General features: G+C 35.4%; 1 protein-coding gene across 1 annotated transcript in view; it reads right to left on the reverse strand.

Annotated features, from left to right (window-relative positions):
• Positions 1-205: 205 nt before the first annotated feature.
• Positions 206-19,696, reverse strand: part of LOC117335642 (U1 small nuclear ribonucleoprotein 70 kDa-like) — a 102,021-nt gene continuing 82,530 nt past the window's right edge. The window contains exons 6-10 of the mRNA XM_033895781.1: positions 16,626-16,707; positions 12,278-12,379; positions 3,507-3,579; positions 2,713-2,891; positions 206-1,836 (exon numbers count right to left, since the gene is read on the reverse strand). Of these exons, the coding sequence (XP_033751672.1) occupies positions 1,466-1,836; positions 2,713-2,891; positions 3,507-3,579; positions 12,278-12,379; positions 16,626-16,707 (807 nt within the window). The 3' untranslated portion in view covers positions 206-1,465. The remainder of the gene's footprint in view (positions 1,837-2,712; positions 2,892-3,506; positions 3,580-12,277; positions 12,380-16,625; positions 16,708-19,696) is intronic.

Below are 19,696 nucleotides of genomic sequence, written 5' to 3' on the forward strand. Positions count from 1 at the left end.
ATATTATATGTGCTTAAAATTAATGAAAAAACATGATCTGAGCATTGTAGCTGTAAACTGGTAATGATGAAGTGAAGAAATGATGTCACATTGTATATTAATTATGATCTAGCAGTAGGATGGATTTCCCCAGGAGCCATTATCCAGCTATACATATCTGGCATGGAATCTAAAGCCAGTCTGGCAGAGTGAGTAGTACCGTCTCATATGATGTTAACTCACAGATATGTAAACTACTCTACTGGAAGTCTCGTTCTCGGTACATATAAACTCTGTGATAGTGGATCTGTTGATGGTGAGAGATGACCTGTAGATGACAGGAACGATGATGAGAATGATGTCAGTGATGAGATATGACAGTGAAGGATGATTGAATCATCTATTGCATTGAAGTACAGTACATAAACAATGGTTAAACATCGATAACATCAAACCATATACAGTATAATACGAGGCAGATTTCTCACTGCTAAACATTATCCAGTGTAAATTTAAAGACTTTTAATGTCTTAATTTTATATACATTTTAATTTTTAATTGATCTATTTTCAATCCCCCCCAACAGATCCTAAACATGGTTTCTGGTACCATCCCCGTCTATTCCACCATTTTCTGTGTTTCCTCGTTATACATTTACAGGGTACGATGGACCAACATGGCTAACACATGCCATCCCCTCGTAAACCCCGTCCAATACTCGGTGGTCTGTACATTAACATTGAATTGATGACAGGCTGTTCAAAGCTCCCTTGCATTAGAGACCTCTTTAGTCCTCACACTTGGACTATCATGGACAGGTTTTTCAATCAATGGTACAATAATTGAAATCCAATAGTTTGTGCTGTACACAATAACAAGCTAGAAATTCTAACAAGGATTTTATTTTGACTTTCCCTCTTACCTGTTGAAAATGATTGTTTTTCTCAAGGAAATGTATAAAGGAGAAATTAATTGACATCTGTACATGTCTCAGAACAGGTGTTACAAATCCACAGTGGAGACAGTCACTTATCACCTGTGATTACTGCTCAGCGGATCACATAGAGCAAAGAAATTTGAAGATTGTCTTTAAACAGATTAAAATTGAAATAAAAACATTAAAAAGCAATACATGCACATATCACAAAATGTAGTGTGTTAAGTGTTTCAGGATGGTGTAAACAGGTGCTTATCTAGGTCACAAAACAACACCCACTTCAATATGGTCTGGAAACTATACACAAATGACCAATGCAGTCATCCCTAAACAATTATTAAGCGATACCACAGGCAAATTTTCTAAGTTCCAAAAAGAAGTGTCCACATTTTATAAGTACTTCCATTTTATTTGTTTTATTTCAAGACTGGTTCAGATTTTAAAATTGGACATTTTTCTTTTGAACAATAAATTGGGGACACCAGAAACATGTTCAAAAGAAAGTGTTCACATAAATGTTTGACTGGTTCAAGTCTGGCTGTCCGGTATTCATTGTTGGTATTCCTGTTCCTCCTCTGCCCTGTCATCTTTGGGTCTTTCCTCCTCTGTTGGGAACTGCTCTTGCTCTCGCTCTCGGTCATCATCAGTTTCCTCTCGGAACTCACGAGGGAACCCATTAGGCTCTTCATCGGGGTAGCCCTTGTTCTGATCCTCTTGTTTTATGAGAATCTTTCCATCAAAGTCGAGGGGCATGTCCTGCATTATTTCATCCGGCTGGCCCTCCTGTCTGTCACGACGACGGTCACCACGATCACGGCTCCTACTACGACGTGAACGTTTGCGGTCCCTGTCTCGTGATCTGCTCCTCTTTCGCTCTCGAGATCTACTCCGCCTTGCCCTCTTCCTGCCCCTGTCCTCATCTGAAATTGAAAACGTATTACCTGTCAGAGGTTTTATCAAAACAAAGAAGAAAAAAAACCTCCAAAAACACAAAACTTTAAACAGTGATCTATAAAAACCGTTTAAAAAGTGATCTTTCTTAAAAAAAATTCTGATAATAATATTGCAAGATATGTACACTAAATAGGTACAAAATTTAAGTGTTCTATCTATACCTGTAACTCTAAAACTCAATCATGAAGAATATCACAAACTGGGGACACATTCAGGGAAACATCAAGCATTTAATTTCTTTTTTAACTTACCACAAACAACCAATATACAGGATTAAATATTGACATTACAGGGATTTGATCTCAGTAATTTCTACTGAGATTTTAAATAAAGGCCAACTTTTAACATACTTTAGATATGCAAGCTTAAATCCTATTGTGAAACTGAGAGTTGTCTTCCCACAGCATGCACAATTCTGTTCCAAGAAAGACAACTCTTGTTGAATGTCCTCCCTAACTTCAAAATTTCCTGCTACATACCCGATACAAACTATACACATGGATATCACAAAGATATATATTTTTGCCACAGCCACATTTCAGCTGGCATACCAATACTTTAAATTTTTATGGTAATCAATCCAGCATCACATCAAAATGTCACTGATAGAACTTTCTTAATCAACTGTGTTATGTTTTGGCTGTTAATTGATCATAATTGTGTAGGGACTAGAACATTAAGATGCTACAGACTCCAGTAGGACATTACTAACTAGATTAACTAAATTTTTTAACTAAAAACTAGATCAAAGCAGACATACATTAGGACTCTCACTCTGTAAACCATACCCTTAAAAAGTCATGCTGGTAATAAGCCATCTTAAACGACATTTTAGAATTTACCTTCATCGATGCCCCTCCTATGTTCCCTACTTCTGCTTCTCCTCCTTGTTGCGTCCCTCTCACGACTGCGAGAGCGTGGACGTCTCTCCCGGGATCTGCTCCTAGGTCGTCCTCTTCGGTCTCCGCCTCCGCCTCCGCCTCCTCCTCCGCCTCCTCTCTCCCGTGAACTGTCACGCTCTCTGTAACACAAGGTACAAGATTCACACTTCCAATACCACACATAAAATCATGATGCAGCAACTTTTCTTTTTTAATAAAGAGATTTTAAGTTAATTCTACTTCAAAAATTATCACACCAGATATAGCAGTTTTTTTTCATTGAAAGTCTATCAAAAAGTACTGCAATTCTTGTGACTCTTTCAACTCAAATGAAAACCCATGTTTTGTCAGTCTCAACAATGTAATTTACAAGTAGCCAACATTGACTAAGAGTTAGCTCCCTTCCTGTATAAGATCTGGCCCCAGTTGTTCAAAAGCAGATAGGCTTATAACAGTTTAAAAACAATTTTAAATTACTCATAAAATATTTCTTGTAAGACTTACTTCACAAAATTTTATGTAAAAACTTGCAAATGTCTAAAACATAAATGCCCCCACTGCCACTTGACGTCCCAAAACACAGGTTGGTGAGGATCGCATTAGTAGTCCTTGAGATTAGCTACAGTAGTTACATTACATCGCGACGGGATGGGATGAACATGGGTAACACTATATATGTCCTCCATTCCATGGCGGGACATAAAAATGGTGGCTTAGATCATGATAGATCGGAAACTATCACTACCAAAATTTACCTGTATTCGTCCCGGCCGGAGAACCTTGTGTTCTCTTCAGGTCCTCCCTTCCTGGTGCCCCCAAGACCTCCGCCTGAAATAAACAAACATAAATCTATAGATGGATCTACAAATCAAAACACCATTAAATTTTATTTCTTTACCATTACATCAAATTGTATCATATTGTAAAGTGACAAACAAATGTCATTTCAACTATTTAGATACAGTATAAGATAAGTATCTGAAGTTAATTTTTTTTCAGCCAAAAAAAACAACAAAAACAATAACAAAAAAAAAACCCAACCCCAAATGAACAAAGTCATATTCCCTGCCAACTTTGCCAAGGGAGCCAAGTCATAGGGGCATGATCTCTTGCGAAGATAAATAGAATCTTTCACCCATTGGGAGTGAGACGGGGGTGATCTCCAACCGAGCAAGCCTCATGTTTTCAATTTAAAGAATCTTTCCCTCAGGTTGATACCCCCCTGCCTCACTCCCGAGGGGCTGAATGATTATTTTTCTCTCACCCTGTTTACCCTCATATGTGTCTAAAATTAACGTTACATCAATGCAAGACAAAGTTGACATGACATGATCCAATTGTCGGTGTGATGTTAGTGTATTGTTGCTGCGACGTCATAAAATTGTTGAGAACATAAAAAGAGCAATGATTAGGTCCATACTGTAAACTCCTCTATCCACTTGACCACTTGGTGTGCAGAAACAGTTATGGAGATATACTCTGGAAATGCTTAAATAAGGGATTTTGACGATTTGTTTTGAAGATAACTATGAAGAGAATGAAACTACAAAAATACTTCATAGAAAAAGTTACTATTATTAGACCATGATGTGTATAGAGTCCTGCTAATCTGATCTCCATATACACCCTTATAAAGACAGAGGCTTATTCAATCTGATCTTCATATACACCCTTATAAAGACAGTGGCTTATTCAATCTGATCTCCATATACACCCTTATAAAGACAGTGGCTTATTCAATCTGATCTCCATATACACCCTTATAAAGACAGTGGCTTATTCAATCTGATCTTCATATACACCCTTATAAAGACAGTGGCTTATTCAATCTGATCTCCATATACACCCTTATAAAGACAGTGGCTTATTCAATCTGATCTCCATATACACCCTTATAAAGACAGTGGCTTATTCAATCTGATCTCCATATACACCCTTATAAAGACAGAGTCTTATTCAATCTGATCTCCATATACACCCTTATAAAGACAGTGGCTTATTCAATCTGATCTCCATATACACCCTTATAAAGACAGAGGCTTATTCAATCTGATCTCCATATACACCCTTATAAAGACAGTGGCTTATTCAATCTGATCTTCATATACACCCTTATAAAGACAGTGGCTTATTCAATCTGATCTCCATATACACCCTTATAAAGACAGTGGCTTATTCAATCTGATCTCCATATACACCCTTATAAAGACAGTGGCTTATTCAATCTGATCTTCATATACACCCTTATAAAGACAGAGGCTTATTCAATATGGCAAACACATTTTTTAAGTGTCAAAACAACTTGTTACAAGATGTGATTTGACAAAACCGAAAAGCCTGAAGCCAGTCATTTTCTGCATGTTACCACCCAACTAATGGTGTATTGAGGAGTGTCATGATGCTGATTGCCTTCACTGTATCGGTGTTTTAACACTTGATTAGGTATCTGTCTGCTACTACACAGACCCACACTTATTACTGCTCTACCAAAATTGCCCCTATTTGACCTGACTGCTCCGAGCACAGTTTCAATACAGAGGGAAAAAAAATTCCAGCGTACTTATTTTACCTCATTGCCCGATTTAAATACATTTCATGTCCATAATTATCTGTCTGTACTTAAGAAAAGTACATTTTAACACTATCAGTATGTAAAGGAAGATGGATATCTCTGTTCTGCAGGCTTCCGCAACAAATATAACTTAAAGTTCAACTGATCAGATCTAGGATGTCTAGCAATGGTAAAATGAATGTAACAGTCAGTCATGAAGCTTCCTGAAAACACCCTGCTCCCACATAACAATTAATGTAAGGGGCATAACTCCCAAAAACAATATTAATAGAGAAAGTCTTCTGTACCCAAAACTGATAATACTCTTTACATGTTAACAAAACATTGAACTTTTTAAAAAGTCTTTTCCACTGGTTTCAGGAAAGGAAACTACACATTCAGAAAAGGAGAATGAAAACAGATGTTATTTTTTGCATGTTTAGATTCTACAACTCTTGAATGAAACAAAATCAAAGCCTTCCCTTGAAATTGAACATTTATTGTGCAGTGATGAAAAAACCATACAGAAGCCTGACCAGAATCGATATATAGCTCGTCAACCAGGATTTCTCATGGTGACAAAATACAATATTGCATAATCTTGGTGAAATACATTAATGAAGGCTGCAGGCCTATTGTGGAGACATCTCCCAAGCTAGCCCTTACCATAAGTACCACTTTATCAATGGTGGGGGACACAAGTCATTTAGCTAATCCGCCTCGCTGCAATATATTGGTCTGTGTATGTGATTGTCTGTCATCCTTGAGTCCAGACCAACGAGTCATTTAGCTAATCCACCTTGCTATAATGTATCGGTCATTACAATAAGTCGGTGCACATGATTGTCTGTCGTCCTTGTGTCCAGACTAACGAGTCATTTAGCTAATCCACCTTGCTATAATGTATCGGTCATTACAATAAGTCGGTGCACATGATTGTCTGTCGTCCTTGTGTCCAGACCGACAAGTCATTTAGCTAATCCACCTTGCTATAATGTATCGGTCATTACAAAAAGTCGGTGCACATGGTTGTCTGTCGTCCTCGTGTCCAGACCGACAAGTCATTTAGCTAATCCACCTTGCCACAATGTATTGGTCGGTGCATGTGATTGTCTGTCGTCCTTGTGTCCAGACTAACGAGTCATTTAGCTAATCCACCTTGCCACAATGTATTGGTCGGTGCATGTGATTGTCTCATCCCGAAGACCAACTCTGTGTTATGTTATGGCAGTTAAAATCTTTATCATTTCACAATGCAATGACTTGTGAAGAGGCTTGATAACAAAGGAAGAGAGAAACAATAAGTTAATGATAATGAGTATGATCAATGTTCCTGGCCGCATCAAAACATTCACACCTGTTACGATATCTTAACAGGAAAGCACCAGACAATCATCTGTAAAATTTCAAGGTTGACAATTCACGAGCCTAGTGTTCCCATAAAATGGTTTTAGTTCTTAACAGAAACTAAAACCAGCTTCAAGGTTAACAAATGAGACCCAATGGTAAAATGAGACAATGCAACCTTGATCTGTAAGTCAAAGCTAAATAGGGACATTTGAGATGACCTTGTCTCATCCCCAAGGGGTGAAAGGTTAACCTGTAGGTTCTCCGATATATCTTATATTGATATTACATCAATACGTTTTTGATGTGACAACATTGTATCAATATTACTATGATGACACTATATTGTTACTGTGGCGACACTATATTGTTACTGTGGCGACACTATATTGTTACTGTAACGACACTATATTGTTACTGTGGCGACACTATATTGTTACTGTGGCGACACTATATTGTTACTGTGGCGACACTATATTGTTACTGTGGCGACACTATATTGTTACTGTAACGACACTATATTGTTACTGTGGCGACACTATATTGTTACTGTGATGACACTATATTATTACTGTGCTGTCGTTATATTGTTGCTGTGATGTCATATTGTTATTACGACATTATAATGTTGTTGTAATGTCCTTCCATTATTGTGAATGAGGTATCCGCTTGTCTTGACCACAAGGAAACTGATGTAAGGAAGTCTCAAACCAGCTATAGTGTGGATACACCGAACTGTCACCTGTCCAGGATTGGGGAAATGTTTAGGATACACCGGACTGTCACCTGTCCAGGGTTGGGGAAATGTTTAGGATACACCGAACTGTCACCTGTCCAGGATTGGGGAAATGTTTAGGATACACCGGACTGTCACCTGTCCAGGATTGGGGAAATGTTTAGGATACACCGGACTGTCACCTGTCCAGGATTGGGGAAATGTTTAGGATACACCGAACTGTCACCTGTCCAGGATTGGGGAAATGTTTAGGATACACCGAACTGTCACCTGTCCAGGATTGGGGAAATGTTTAGGATACACCGAACTGTCACCTGTCCAGGATTGGGGAAATGTTTAGGATACACCGAACTGTCACCTGTCCAGGATTGGGGAAATGTTTAGGATACACCGAACTGTCACCTGTCCAGGGTTGGGGAAATGTTTAGGATAAACCGGACTATCACCTGTCCAGGGTTGGGGAAATGTTTAGGATACACCGGACTGTCACCTGGTCACATTCATATGAAACAGAGCTCAATTTCTGGTCACATTTATATGAAACACATGTCCACAATGGAGTGTGTCACAGGCATAAAATGCATGCTTTATTCTAAGGACAATTTAATGATCAGAAAAATGTTTCGATAACATCAACACCAAAAGAAAAAGATAACCACTTGTTACGAAGTGATATAGATAGCTCCACATATTCAGTAGAATATTAATTTTTTTATGGATTTGAAGTGTGGATAGTATAGAATTACAAATAATTTGCTCTGTAACACTGAGACTTACATCATTTTATGTTTATCGATGCATGTTTAGGTATTTCAAAGCATTAACTGAGGAACAGCTGTGATAAAAACAGCACTACACTGAAAGCCTTATAAGCGCTGAACAATTTTTTTCTTTCTTAATTTTATCAAAACTTATAAACAAGTGCTTGGCATTCCCATCAAACCAGCTCTGCTTTTAGTAAAATACCCTACCGCAGTACGAGCGAGTAAATAGCTTCTGTCAAACACAGAGCAGTTTATTGAACTTCCTACAGTATGCATTGTCCAGCTTACAGTGTGATTAGCATGCATTCTACTCCCATCTGCAGAACTCTGATAGGCATGCAATGAAATTTAAAAATAGCAAAATCCATGAAGAAATCATTCAAAGAATCAATCAATTTCCAATTACCTTATCAATGCTGCCTATTATTGGTCAATACTGTGTTGAGCTGAAGCTATGTATTAAATAAATTTTACAAGTTTCAGTGTCACATAATTACGGCAACAGTTGGCCTTGGATTATATTTCCTTTTGAAACATCCCAGCGAGATACAATTTGAGACATTGTGCAGATGTTTCAAATGCTTCTACTAATAAAGAACCATACTGCACTGGGTTGATGTTGTCTCCTGTACGAGCTGCACATTTAGCTTTATAACCGGCTGCTTTTATGATTGGTCGTTCATATGATGTCCCTGCAATGATCTTGGGACAGATCTAGAAATGCATGTACAGAGATGTAGCTTGCATTATTTATATGCCCAATACATTACCTATGTATGTATACATGCGGAATTCAAAACCCTGTTCAGTGGCTCTGTATGTAGTCCTGATTTCAATTAATTTTTATCTGTACAACATATTCCTCATGCCTTTTAGCGATGCTAGGTTATTATGCCTCTGTATGCACCGATCATCATCATATATGATTTTCAATTAACTGGATCAAAGAGAAAGAGATTTGTATTTCTCACAAATCTATATCTAGACAGGCAGTTTTCATTTCTGCTTGTTCTATTGTCATGTGAACGACTGTTGCTTAGCAATTTCTGTCAGTGATGTGCTTTAATGCTTCCTAAAATAGCATCTATTTATAACACACACAAACCAAAAATGTCTTTGGTTGTCAGCTCATTTACTTTATCATTATGTACCCCTGAACAGGAAAACACGAAGAAACCCTACACTGCATCTTAACACTAAGTTTACTCCACAGGAGACATCAAGCATTGGACATCTATGTGTTGCTGAGATCGGACAACATTTCTGCATTTGACTTCCAATTATGAAATCGTGGATGACTGATAAAGACTCCTCTGACAGAGCCCCATTAGTGTCAACTTCCTATTCCGTAAGAAATGTGACCTAGCGGAAACACGTTTGGCATATTAACATGTTTCTAGAGCCCTACCTTGATTCTGAAGACGGAAGTGCTGATTTTCCATCATGTCAGCCGGATTTCTTTCAATTGCATTTCTAGAAAATATTTTTTTCTTGAAAATCCAATTCCTTTCCATTATTTATATTAATTTTCAGCTTAATGTAGTTATTAATTTTTATTTTTTCAAATGTAAATAACATGAAGAAATATTATGATTAACACAGCATATAAATGGTTGTTTGTAGGATCTTTGATCATCAATCGACGTTATCTATGTCGTTAAATAACCACTTTTTGAACACTACAAATCAATCATACAGGTCCAGAATTCCAAGTATCTCAGAGAGTCAATGGTTTTCTTGTAGATGGGCGTCAGCATTAACTTGGTATGTAATGTACGTATTTGTACAACTAGGTGGGCTTAACGGTTTAAGATACCAAAAGTGAAGACATTTTTTAATGAGTATAGGTTGAAGCAACTACACCATAAGCTTGCTTATGTCACAGATGTCCTGGCTAAAAAATAATGTCTTGCAAATTTAAAATATGACCTCCTGCAAAGGAACAGTTGCCAAGGAGACAAGAGTTCAGGCATTCTAACCAAATATGCCCATTGCTATGGAAATGTCACCCAGAGTATCTAGCCCATGTCATTTGTACAATGATGAATCTATATCCACGATGATATATTTCTTCGTAGAACTTCGCCATGGTAACTGCTTCTTGAGGAAAGATTACCACCAGATTGATATTCATGGGATATCTTTTGGCTTTCCACCAAAAAACCCAGGACGCTCTCACTTCTAGGAGCACTGCACACATATTTATCAAAATACAATATTAGCGCCAATTACTTCCGTATCCGACCAACTCTGATTAATTCAATTTCCATTCTGACGGTTGACGTGATTCCATATAAAGAGTTTGACCTTCCGCCAATCTACAATTTGTACCCTGTATAGAAGAAAGAATCTCACAAAATTGTTTGTCTGCTCTTGACAAAAGTATGCAGATAGAATAGGGACAACTAATATAACCTGTTCCACTAGTGTGTTGGGAGAAATCTCAATAATGTCTTGTTCCCGTTTTCAGTACACTGTCGAGAAATTAGAAAGTTCTTGTGTTCCACGGATTTACACAGTTTAAGCAATGATAAAATTTGAAACACCAATATTTGTTATTTCCGATTGACAAAAGTGTGAATCGTGGACTTGGGGTATGCTGATGTGTCGACAGGTAAGACTTGATACAAAACTCTTAACTTTTCAAAACTATCTTTTTGTGAAGAAAAACCGATGTCATAGTCTGAAAAATTAAATCTTCAGTGATAAATACATTCTAGTGCATATGACCAAAGTAAACTTCTGATAACACATTATTTCACAGTTTCATGTTTTACCTATCTGCAGTTACCACTGTATGAACAGGCTGAATTATCGTCCCTAAGCTGATGTTAGGGCGTCCCTGACCACAATTGGCATAGTCTACACTTGGTCAAGCCCGTAAACGGTTTTACTGAGCTGGTGTAATTGTAGTCTACACTTGGTCAAGCCTGTAAACGGTTTTACTGAGCTGGTGTAATTGTAGACTACAGTGTCAGTATTTTATATAACTATTCGTCCTCCTGTAGATAGAGGATCTTACACTGGTGTACATCTCTTTGGAATTCTATCAAAACAGTATTCAATCATTTGATATGCCTCAAGCCTTTGAAATAATTAAAATAATTAAAACAATTTGTTATCAAATGACATAACCAGGAGTATAAGATTATGTTTATCACATAACTCATATCTATTAGAATAGAAGTGAAAATTTTCCAAATATTTTTGATATAAGACAGAATTTTTATTCAGACAGAAAGTTTTTCTCTACAAAGACAATCCTGTGACCTCATCTATTAACTGTGATACCATATATTATTATACGTCCCTAACACTACACATGTGTCTATATTTAATACATGTAAGAATGGACGAGTTATGTGATAAATCAGTTTTCACCACAACGTTATTAAAAAAGAACTTAAATATTAGAGGCATAACGGTAGATACGCATAGTGGATATCCCCCCCCCCCCCCCCCCCCCCCCCCCCCCCCATGAAATCCAAGAGGTTGAAATCACAATAACTTGAATATACATACATATCTTCTAACAAGCATTCTCCAGATACAAAATCAGTAAAATATGTTACATGTCAATATACCATTTGGGAAATAGTGGTGTACATTTGATAATAGATATTGTAGCTCGATAATTGAGGGACTTATTGCCAAAATCAATGCATTCATATCCTTGTCTGTGAAATAGGTGTAACCCTGGAGTCTACTACAGAACTTGTCATCAGAGTATACATATACTCTATACTGTATCCTAATCCCATCACTCAATAAATCAACTCACACAAATTTTAACTGCGTTTCAGATACTGTGGGTGCAGGTAACAATTTAAACCATATGAATACTTATTACATATGATGTTTTTAAATCATTTTGGTTTTCTTGTTTAAAAATTGTTAGGACAATTTAATTATGTAAATAAATGAATCTTTTACGGATACCATTTTCAGCCAATGAGCTATTGAGGAAATCTACTGCCATACAGAAAAGATTTAAATTTGTTTAACGACTTTGTCAAGACCCGGAATAGGTACAGGATGGAAAATTGATGGACCTCCAATCATTTTTTCACATTCATAGTAAATACTATACCTACAAATTGTAAATAGCAATGAACACAGAATACATACCCAGGCGCCTTGGCTGCCAGCCTTTTACTGTCCTCCCTCTCTCCACGTCGACAAGCACCCGCCGACCGTCAATTTTCTTTCCATCTGCATGCTTGTAAGCAGCTAAATTTGTTTTAACGAAAGAAAAATATTCAAAATGAACAAAAGTAAACAGAATCATGTCCATTCTACATTAGAATTTATTGGAGCACTATAAACAATATGTACCAAACTGTATGTTGTCAACTTCGTGTTACAACCTACCTGTCCTGGTCATATAGCCTTTACCTGTGCAAGTACTTTCATATTTCCTGTTTTTTTTTTTTTTGATGATTTAGAACATATAAACTTTTGTTAAGTTAAAACTGAAGCAATCTTTTACATCTAGTCCTTTCCGTTGTGTCTGTTCCAAAAAGAGAAAACCTTATAAGTAAAAACAACCATTTGTTCCCCCTAAAAATCAGAATGGTATAAACTGTATGTGATCAGTCTAGTCCATTTTAACTTCGTGGGGAGCTAACAATGTTCTACAGTTTGGTACATATTGGTTAACCTGAAATAAAATTTTCGATATTAAGAAAACAAATCCTTCCTCTTATACTTACCATTTTATACCGAAAAAAAATGATAATAACCAGAAAAAACTTACAATAATTTAAGATTTTGAAGTCAGAAAAAAAATTAAAGGAAATGTTATTATTCTTGATGCCAATTATATATTTTTTTAATAGAAAGAATTTGTTTTGTTAATATCTATAGCACACCTTTATGTCACAATTCTGCATTCTACTACCTGGAAATCAATAAACAATTAATTAGCAGTAATAACTTTTGGTTACTGAACACCTCAATTTGTTGGCCAAAACTCTTTCTTTTTCATTTTGTATGGGATTTTGAAAAATACCTACCTCACAAGGGGAATCAAATAAAAAAATCTATATTTCTTTTGTTTTTTTTTTTTGTTTTGAAAATATTTTTTATTTATTCTATAAGAACTACAACATCAACTGTTATTCCAATCATCTGGAAACTTACGTACTAAGTCCTATTTCCGTTGTATTTACAATTGGAAGACAGCAGGGACGAAGATTTTGGCAGGCATGATGGAGAGAGCCATGTCCTAAGCCAGGGGGATGAATTTTTCCACAATTCCAAAATCATTTTCCAACTTACCCGATATTTTTCAACTTACCCAAACCATTTTTTTTTCTCTAAACTTACCCGATTTTTTTCTATCAAAAACTTACCAATTTTTTGTTTTTGCTTTTTTTTTTTTATTGTTTCAACTTACCCATCTTGTTTATTTTCTTTTGCAAAATGTGTTTTTTTTTTCATAACTTACCCGGTACATATTGATGAATATTTTTTTTTTTTTTTATTTTTATTTTCATTATTTTCATTTTGTTTTATTTCTTAAACTTACCAAGGATACTTACGTCAACCCAAATTCAAATTATCAAACCAAACTTTCTTTTCTCCAATTTGGTAGCAGTTAGAAACTACTTCTTGATATCTTGCGAAATCTGTCATGTTGGTTTCACCGAAGAACTTCCATGAAGTTTTAGGTCTTACCTGACAGTTCAAATGAACCTTACCCTCCCCATCCCTTCATCCCCTCCCTTCCAACCCATCCAAAATTTCACAGTTCAGCTTGATTCAATACAAGTGTACCTACTGCAGCTACCAAGTTTGAAAATGGACTAGTTCAAAATATAGACAAAATACATTTACGGTGAACGTTTATTATTCCAAGAAGAAAATTCCCCAAATAAGAGATTGCTTACCACCACACTTACCACTAAATGATTCTATAAACAGATTACCAGTCCTGAATGTCAAGTCACTTTGACCTTGACCCAGTTTCATTTTTGCTGAACATATTTTAATATTGCAACCCAATTTTGATACAAATTTCAAACCCATGCATTTCCTATATACCAGGAGTTTTGGTAAAATAGATTTGGATCACGGGACAGACTTTTTCATAGGGCCTACCATTGGGGATCAGGGACTTATCCTCGATATTAGAAAAAGAAATAAAAAATAAAACAGACAGAAGAAAAATTTGAAGACAAAAAATAAGAAGTTTGATTTTAAATCAAACATATAATTTGAGAGAAAATGGGCTGTAGTAATATTTGTTGAGGTTTTAAACAGGTCATGTGACAGTTGCTAAGGTTACTGTAAGGGTAATGGGACACAATGTCTTACCACTCCCATACAAACCTATAGTGAGTGGCCAGCAATTATTTCAAAGGAACAAGAATGGCAGAGCCATCAAGTTCACCACCTCATCTGTCTGAAGTGAAAATAACAAGGAAATGCATTAGTTTTACTGGAGATATCACTTTTAGACAATATAATCTAAATTTGATTTACACTCAGGAAAAAAAATATAAAATAAAAAAAATATTCATATAACTGTGTTTACTTAAATGCAAAAGGCAAATGTTGAGTAAGTATTTTCATCAATGTTATATCAATTCAATCTTACCAGTATATTTTGTATACAGAATTCTACCTTTAAGTTGTACTTACCAGTTGTGTAAACTAAAACTGATGTTATCAAAGATTCATTCGATAAAAATTTCTCTACAAAATCCAGAAGTAACATTTCAAGTTCAAACATCCAAAAAATTGCTGAAACATTCCACTTTGATCTTAAAGAAATGATAAAATGTTGATTTTGCGGTCAAATATCAAAATTTTGGAGTTACATACTTTTACTGCTCCTTCATAATCTACAGATAGATATAATATCGTGCAATACAATATTTATCGTCTCGACTACTTTTTACCAAATCATGTGTGCTTTGGCAGTATTTATTTGTAAACCCATCTATACCCACTGTAATAAAGCACAACACTAATTTCTGTATCGTGCACAGACATATCAATTTCTCCTGTTCCCTAAAGAATCACCCATTCAATGAAATTCTGTCCCAAAGCCAAATAACTTAACTTTACACAGGTGGTGCAAACCTGTTCCCCTCAGTTAACATTCTCAAGTAAATTCTGCAAAATTGTTTTCTACAAATGTGTTTCAATTGTCTGGTATGCTTTCCAGAATTACTGTCTAAATTGATAAGGTTCTGGATACAACAAGGCAGAAATATGGTTCAATTCAAAAATTTAAACAGCTTCTTACATATACGAGGACACCAAGCTCATCAACTTAAAATGGGCTGTGATTGATAACGTATCAAAAGAAAGGTTCTGATTTTAAACGAATTACAACTGCATTCAACATTGTGACAGAGTGATAGAGAAAGCAGGAAACAGGACATCTTTAAATTCTGGGGCAAGTTAAAGACTCTTGGGTGAAATCAACCTTTCAAAGGTTCAGTAGAGAATATCCTAGTCCTGGTGATATTTGGGAGTTCCTTATAAGCCAGCCTCTTGGGTTTAATAGCCACAGATACAATATTTTCTCAGGTACATTACAAAAGGTATGGATACAGACTAGAGAACCTAATGTTAGTGTGGACACTTATAGCAGGAGAATTCAACATCTTCAGTTTGAGACAGGAGTAATAATATTTTTTTTTTTTAAAGTTGATTATTGAATAAGTTAACAATAGAATTACATGTAGTTATCAATAATAAGCATCTGGAGTCTAACTGGGGTTCTATAAAATAAACGCACACCACAAATAAATTCAAATAATCAACACTCATTGATGAGGTTGGGCGACAACAATAATCGTAACACTCCAACATTCGGTAATGATAGAATGACCAATCAGCTTTGGTTGGTGGTATTCACTGGTTTGTGATGCCCCAGGATAACATTTGGGGTTGTGTTGCTGTCTATCGTTGGTTAAATAGTGCTAGTGTTGTCTGGAGCATTACAACATTGAACAAATCTCATTTCTCAATAATTACAGCACAATAGATGGCCTGAAAGTGGAGCTATTGTTTCGCCAGACATTGGTAGGAAGGGATGACATGTTTTGTACAATTCAGCAACCCACTGGGGAATTTGCCTACTTGAAAACAGTCTGGAATCACTGATTTAAAAGTCAACAACAAAGGACGTTCAAGAATGGAACTGCCTGCTACATACCTCAGACACTACCTATGTTGCGGTGAGGTCCTGACATTAAACATTGATGAAAAGCTACATCAGAAATATATTCAGTTTTCTATTGTTACCTCCAGACTTTCTCTCATTATGCAGATTTTCAATCTGTAAGTTTATATCTTTACAATTTCTAAAGAAATATTTTTCAAATCTTCAATAGACGAAATTTTGTTTAGGTATTTATTAATTTTTTAAGAAGTTTCCTGTTGAGTTAAATTGACCTATCATAAGTACATGTCATCCGTTCCTTGTGAAAACATCTGGCCCATCACATGGTCTACTTACAATGCATGTCCCGCTCATGTTCATACTCGATGAAGGCATAGCCACGCTGCTTCCCACTTATTTTATCTGTAAGCATGCAGATCTGAAAAACACAAATACATAGCATATTACTTAATATGAATCAATCGCTAATATTTTTTTTTTTAATTTTTTTATAAGCATATTACTTAATATAAATCAATTGCTAATCTCCCCCCCCCCCCCCCCATAAAAAACAAAGACCTTTTTGGATATTTGTCTATTCATATAGCTACCCCCCCCCCTTCATGCAACTGTACTATTTTTGGTGCCAACTGGTATAGACATGTATCTTGATGGCTGGTATCAAATTATAATTAAAGTCTGACTACTCAGACAGGCAAATATTATGTTTATTTGTAAATCTTCAACATTGGTCACTCCTATATGACTTTAGTAGCTTTAAGGTTACTGCCGAACTGACGACTGTACCGTGACAGAAGCCGATACATCTCTACAGCATTACACATCCGGCATGGCAGACAATACCATCAACCTCTAGGACCCCCCAATGACCGAATTTAGCAAGACATACAAATGCAAGAGCAGAAGCACTGACCAAATTTAACTTATCATTTAGGAAGAAACTGATTCAGCAATGACTGAATTTGGTAAGACATTTTGGAACACAAGCAACAGCAGAATTTGATGAAACAATATTTTATAACAAAATACTTAATGTACCCTGTGATCATCAGTCACCATAATTTGCAAGTAAACACCACTCATTGTGACATGGACTTTCCTAGTTTAATTGGTAATGAATTTTAATTTGTGATGTAGACTCTTCTAATTTCTCTATTAAGGCATTCCATCAACACATAAAGGGGTGGTAGTTTATACAAATTTTTCCTTGCTGAAACTTTGACCCAAGTCAATCTTTTTCCTTTCTTTTCTTTCCACAAATTTTTTCCCCAGATTTTTTATTTGCATATCAAAACATCAGAAATACGGTACAAATATTATTAAGCCTACAGATTGATGGTAATAAAGTATATACATAAATATTAAGCTTCGTGTCATAGTTACATTACAAACTCCTCTTATAAGCAGTATAATATTTACACTTTAACTTCAAAATATGATAAGGTTTTTTTTATACCCAGACCATGACTGAGATTACCTCTGGTATCACATACACAAGGGAGATAAGTCTGACATAAAACAGAACCTCTCAGTATTCTTTATAGATGAACAGTTTTTGACAGTACAATTTAAGATTTTCACTACCACAATATTTATCCTCTTTCCAACTTTTATATGGCTATACTTTCAGATTTTATGGTTTTTTGGAAGGAGTTTTAAATTATTTATGAAAGAACATGATACACAACTGATCTTGATAAATACATATAGCCAAGTGATAATGAAAATGGATATCTTTGAAATAAGATATTGATAAAAAGCTTTAACAATCTTTTTTTTTTTTATTTATTTGTCATATAAATATAACAAGGCATTTCATTAGATGATGTGAATATCAAAACACAGTGTATATGTAAGATAGCATCGGTAAAGCTTCTTAGTTGTATGTGCTGATTAAATATGACGCCTTTGTAAGAAATTCAGAGTTTTCATCACCGTGCTGCAACAAGATGATTAAATGTAAGAACTATGCAACAACTAATATCTTAAAACTGAATTATTTGTTGAACAATTATGTATTAGACAACACCTTATTTCTTACATTATTTACTTTTTTTTTTAAACCTCTGTATTGATTACACTAGGTACACATCAATAGGAATTCACTAGAACTTCTGTTTCGCAATATGAGGTAGTTCTGACTTCAGTTCTAATGCCTATTTACCCACTACCATCAAGCTATATCCTTATCTGATGGCAAAATATGTAGTGGGGAACCGACTCCACATTCCATCTCTTCAGTACAGGACAATAATTTTATTGAAAATGTTACGTCTTTTTTATTTTTATGCAGTAATGATGTTTCACCACAAAACATAGTTAGATGTACTTGAAGATTTATCAGGCTAGCTCCTCTGTTTATTACGACAAAGAATACAGAAGATCATTTCACAAGATACCATACACCTTTAAGGCTGTATTCTGTATTTAGTTTCTATACATCAGGACAAAATGCTCTTAATGCAAGACACAACAATACCAGTAAGTACCATCACAAGGATTTACTTTTGATTTTGGTAAAAATTGAAAATGCTTTCGATAGAAATAACCTTGCAGTCTGTTGTATTGATTTGTATGACAACCTCATTCCATTAAGTTCTCTACAACAATCTAACTAACTCATCCATCTTCCAATTACTGGGATTTTGTTTTCAATGAAGTCATTTCAAATCTAATAGTTCTGACTATCTAATGATGACATGTGATCTCACAGCTCTGAAATGAATAAACATCACATCCCTTAACATGCAATCACAAAATCAAAATGCAACATGGCCCATGGGCCTTAACCCGATCACCAAAGTCTGAAATGTGTAATTTTCTTCTATGTATTAACAATGTAATTCTAAACCAGTTCCGACAGTAAAGTTTAGCCCCTCACTAGGTAGAAAAGTGAAAGCCAGGGGTCATGATTTTTTTCAATTTCGATAAAGCACCTTAATTAAGACCTTAGATCCATTTACAGTATTTGATTTTACCATATCTGGGTCTTGAGAAGAAGATTTCTGAAATTTCAGTGAATGATGTGGTGCATGTGATCCAAGTATATTCATAAGCCAGGTTTAAATGAACAAATATGTAACCATCTTAATAAATACCTAATAAATTGAATTACTAGATGTGAATGTACCTGCATGTTCAAGTCATTAACTTCTATAGGAATCTTCCTATGAAAGAGTTTTCTTTTAAGTCATTTGTTACAAAATGTATCAATTAGCTCTTGAGATGACTCAAGTTTAAGTTGGATTTATACTTTTTGAGAAACGGATTTACACTTTTTGAGAAACGGATTTACACTTTTTGAGAAACAGATTTACAATTTTTGAGAAATGGATTTACAATTTTTGAGAAACGGATTTACACTTTTTGAGAAACGGACCTCAATGCAAAACTTCAAAAGTAAAATG

Source organism: Pecten maximus, chromosome 10 (assembly GCF_902652985.1).
Source record: "Pecten maximus chromosome 10, xPecMax1.1, whole genome shotgun sequence".
In the NCBI taxonomy this organism is placed as follows: Eukaryota; Metazoa; Mollusca; class Bivalvia; order Pectinida; family Pectinidae; genus Pecten; species Pecten maximus.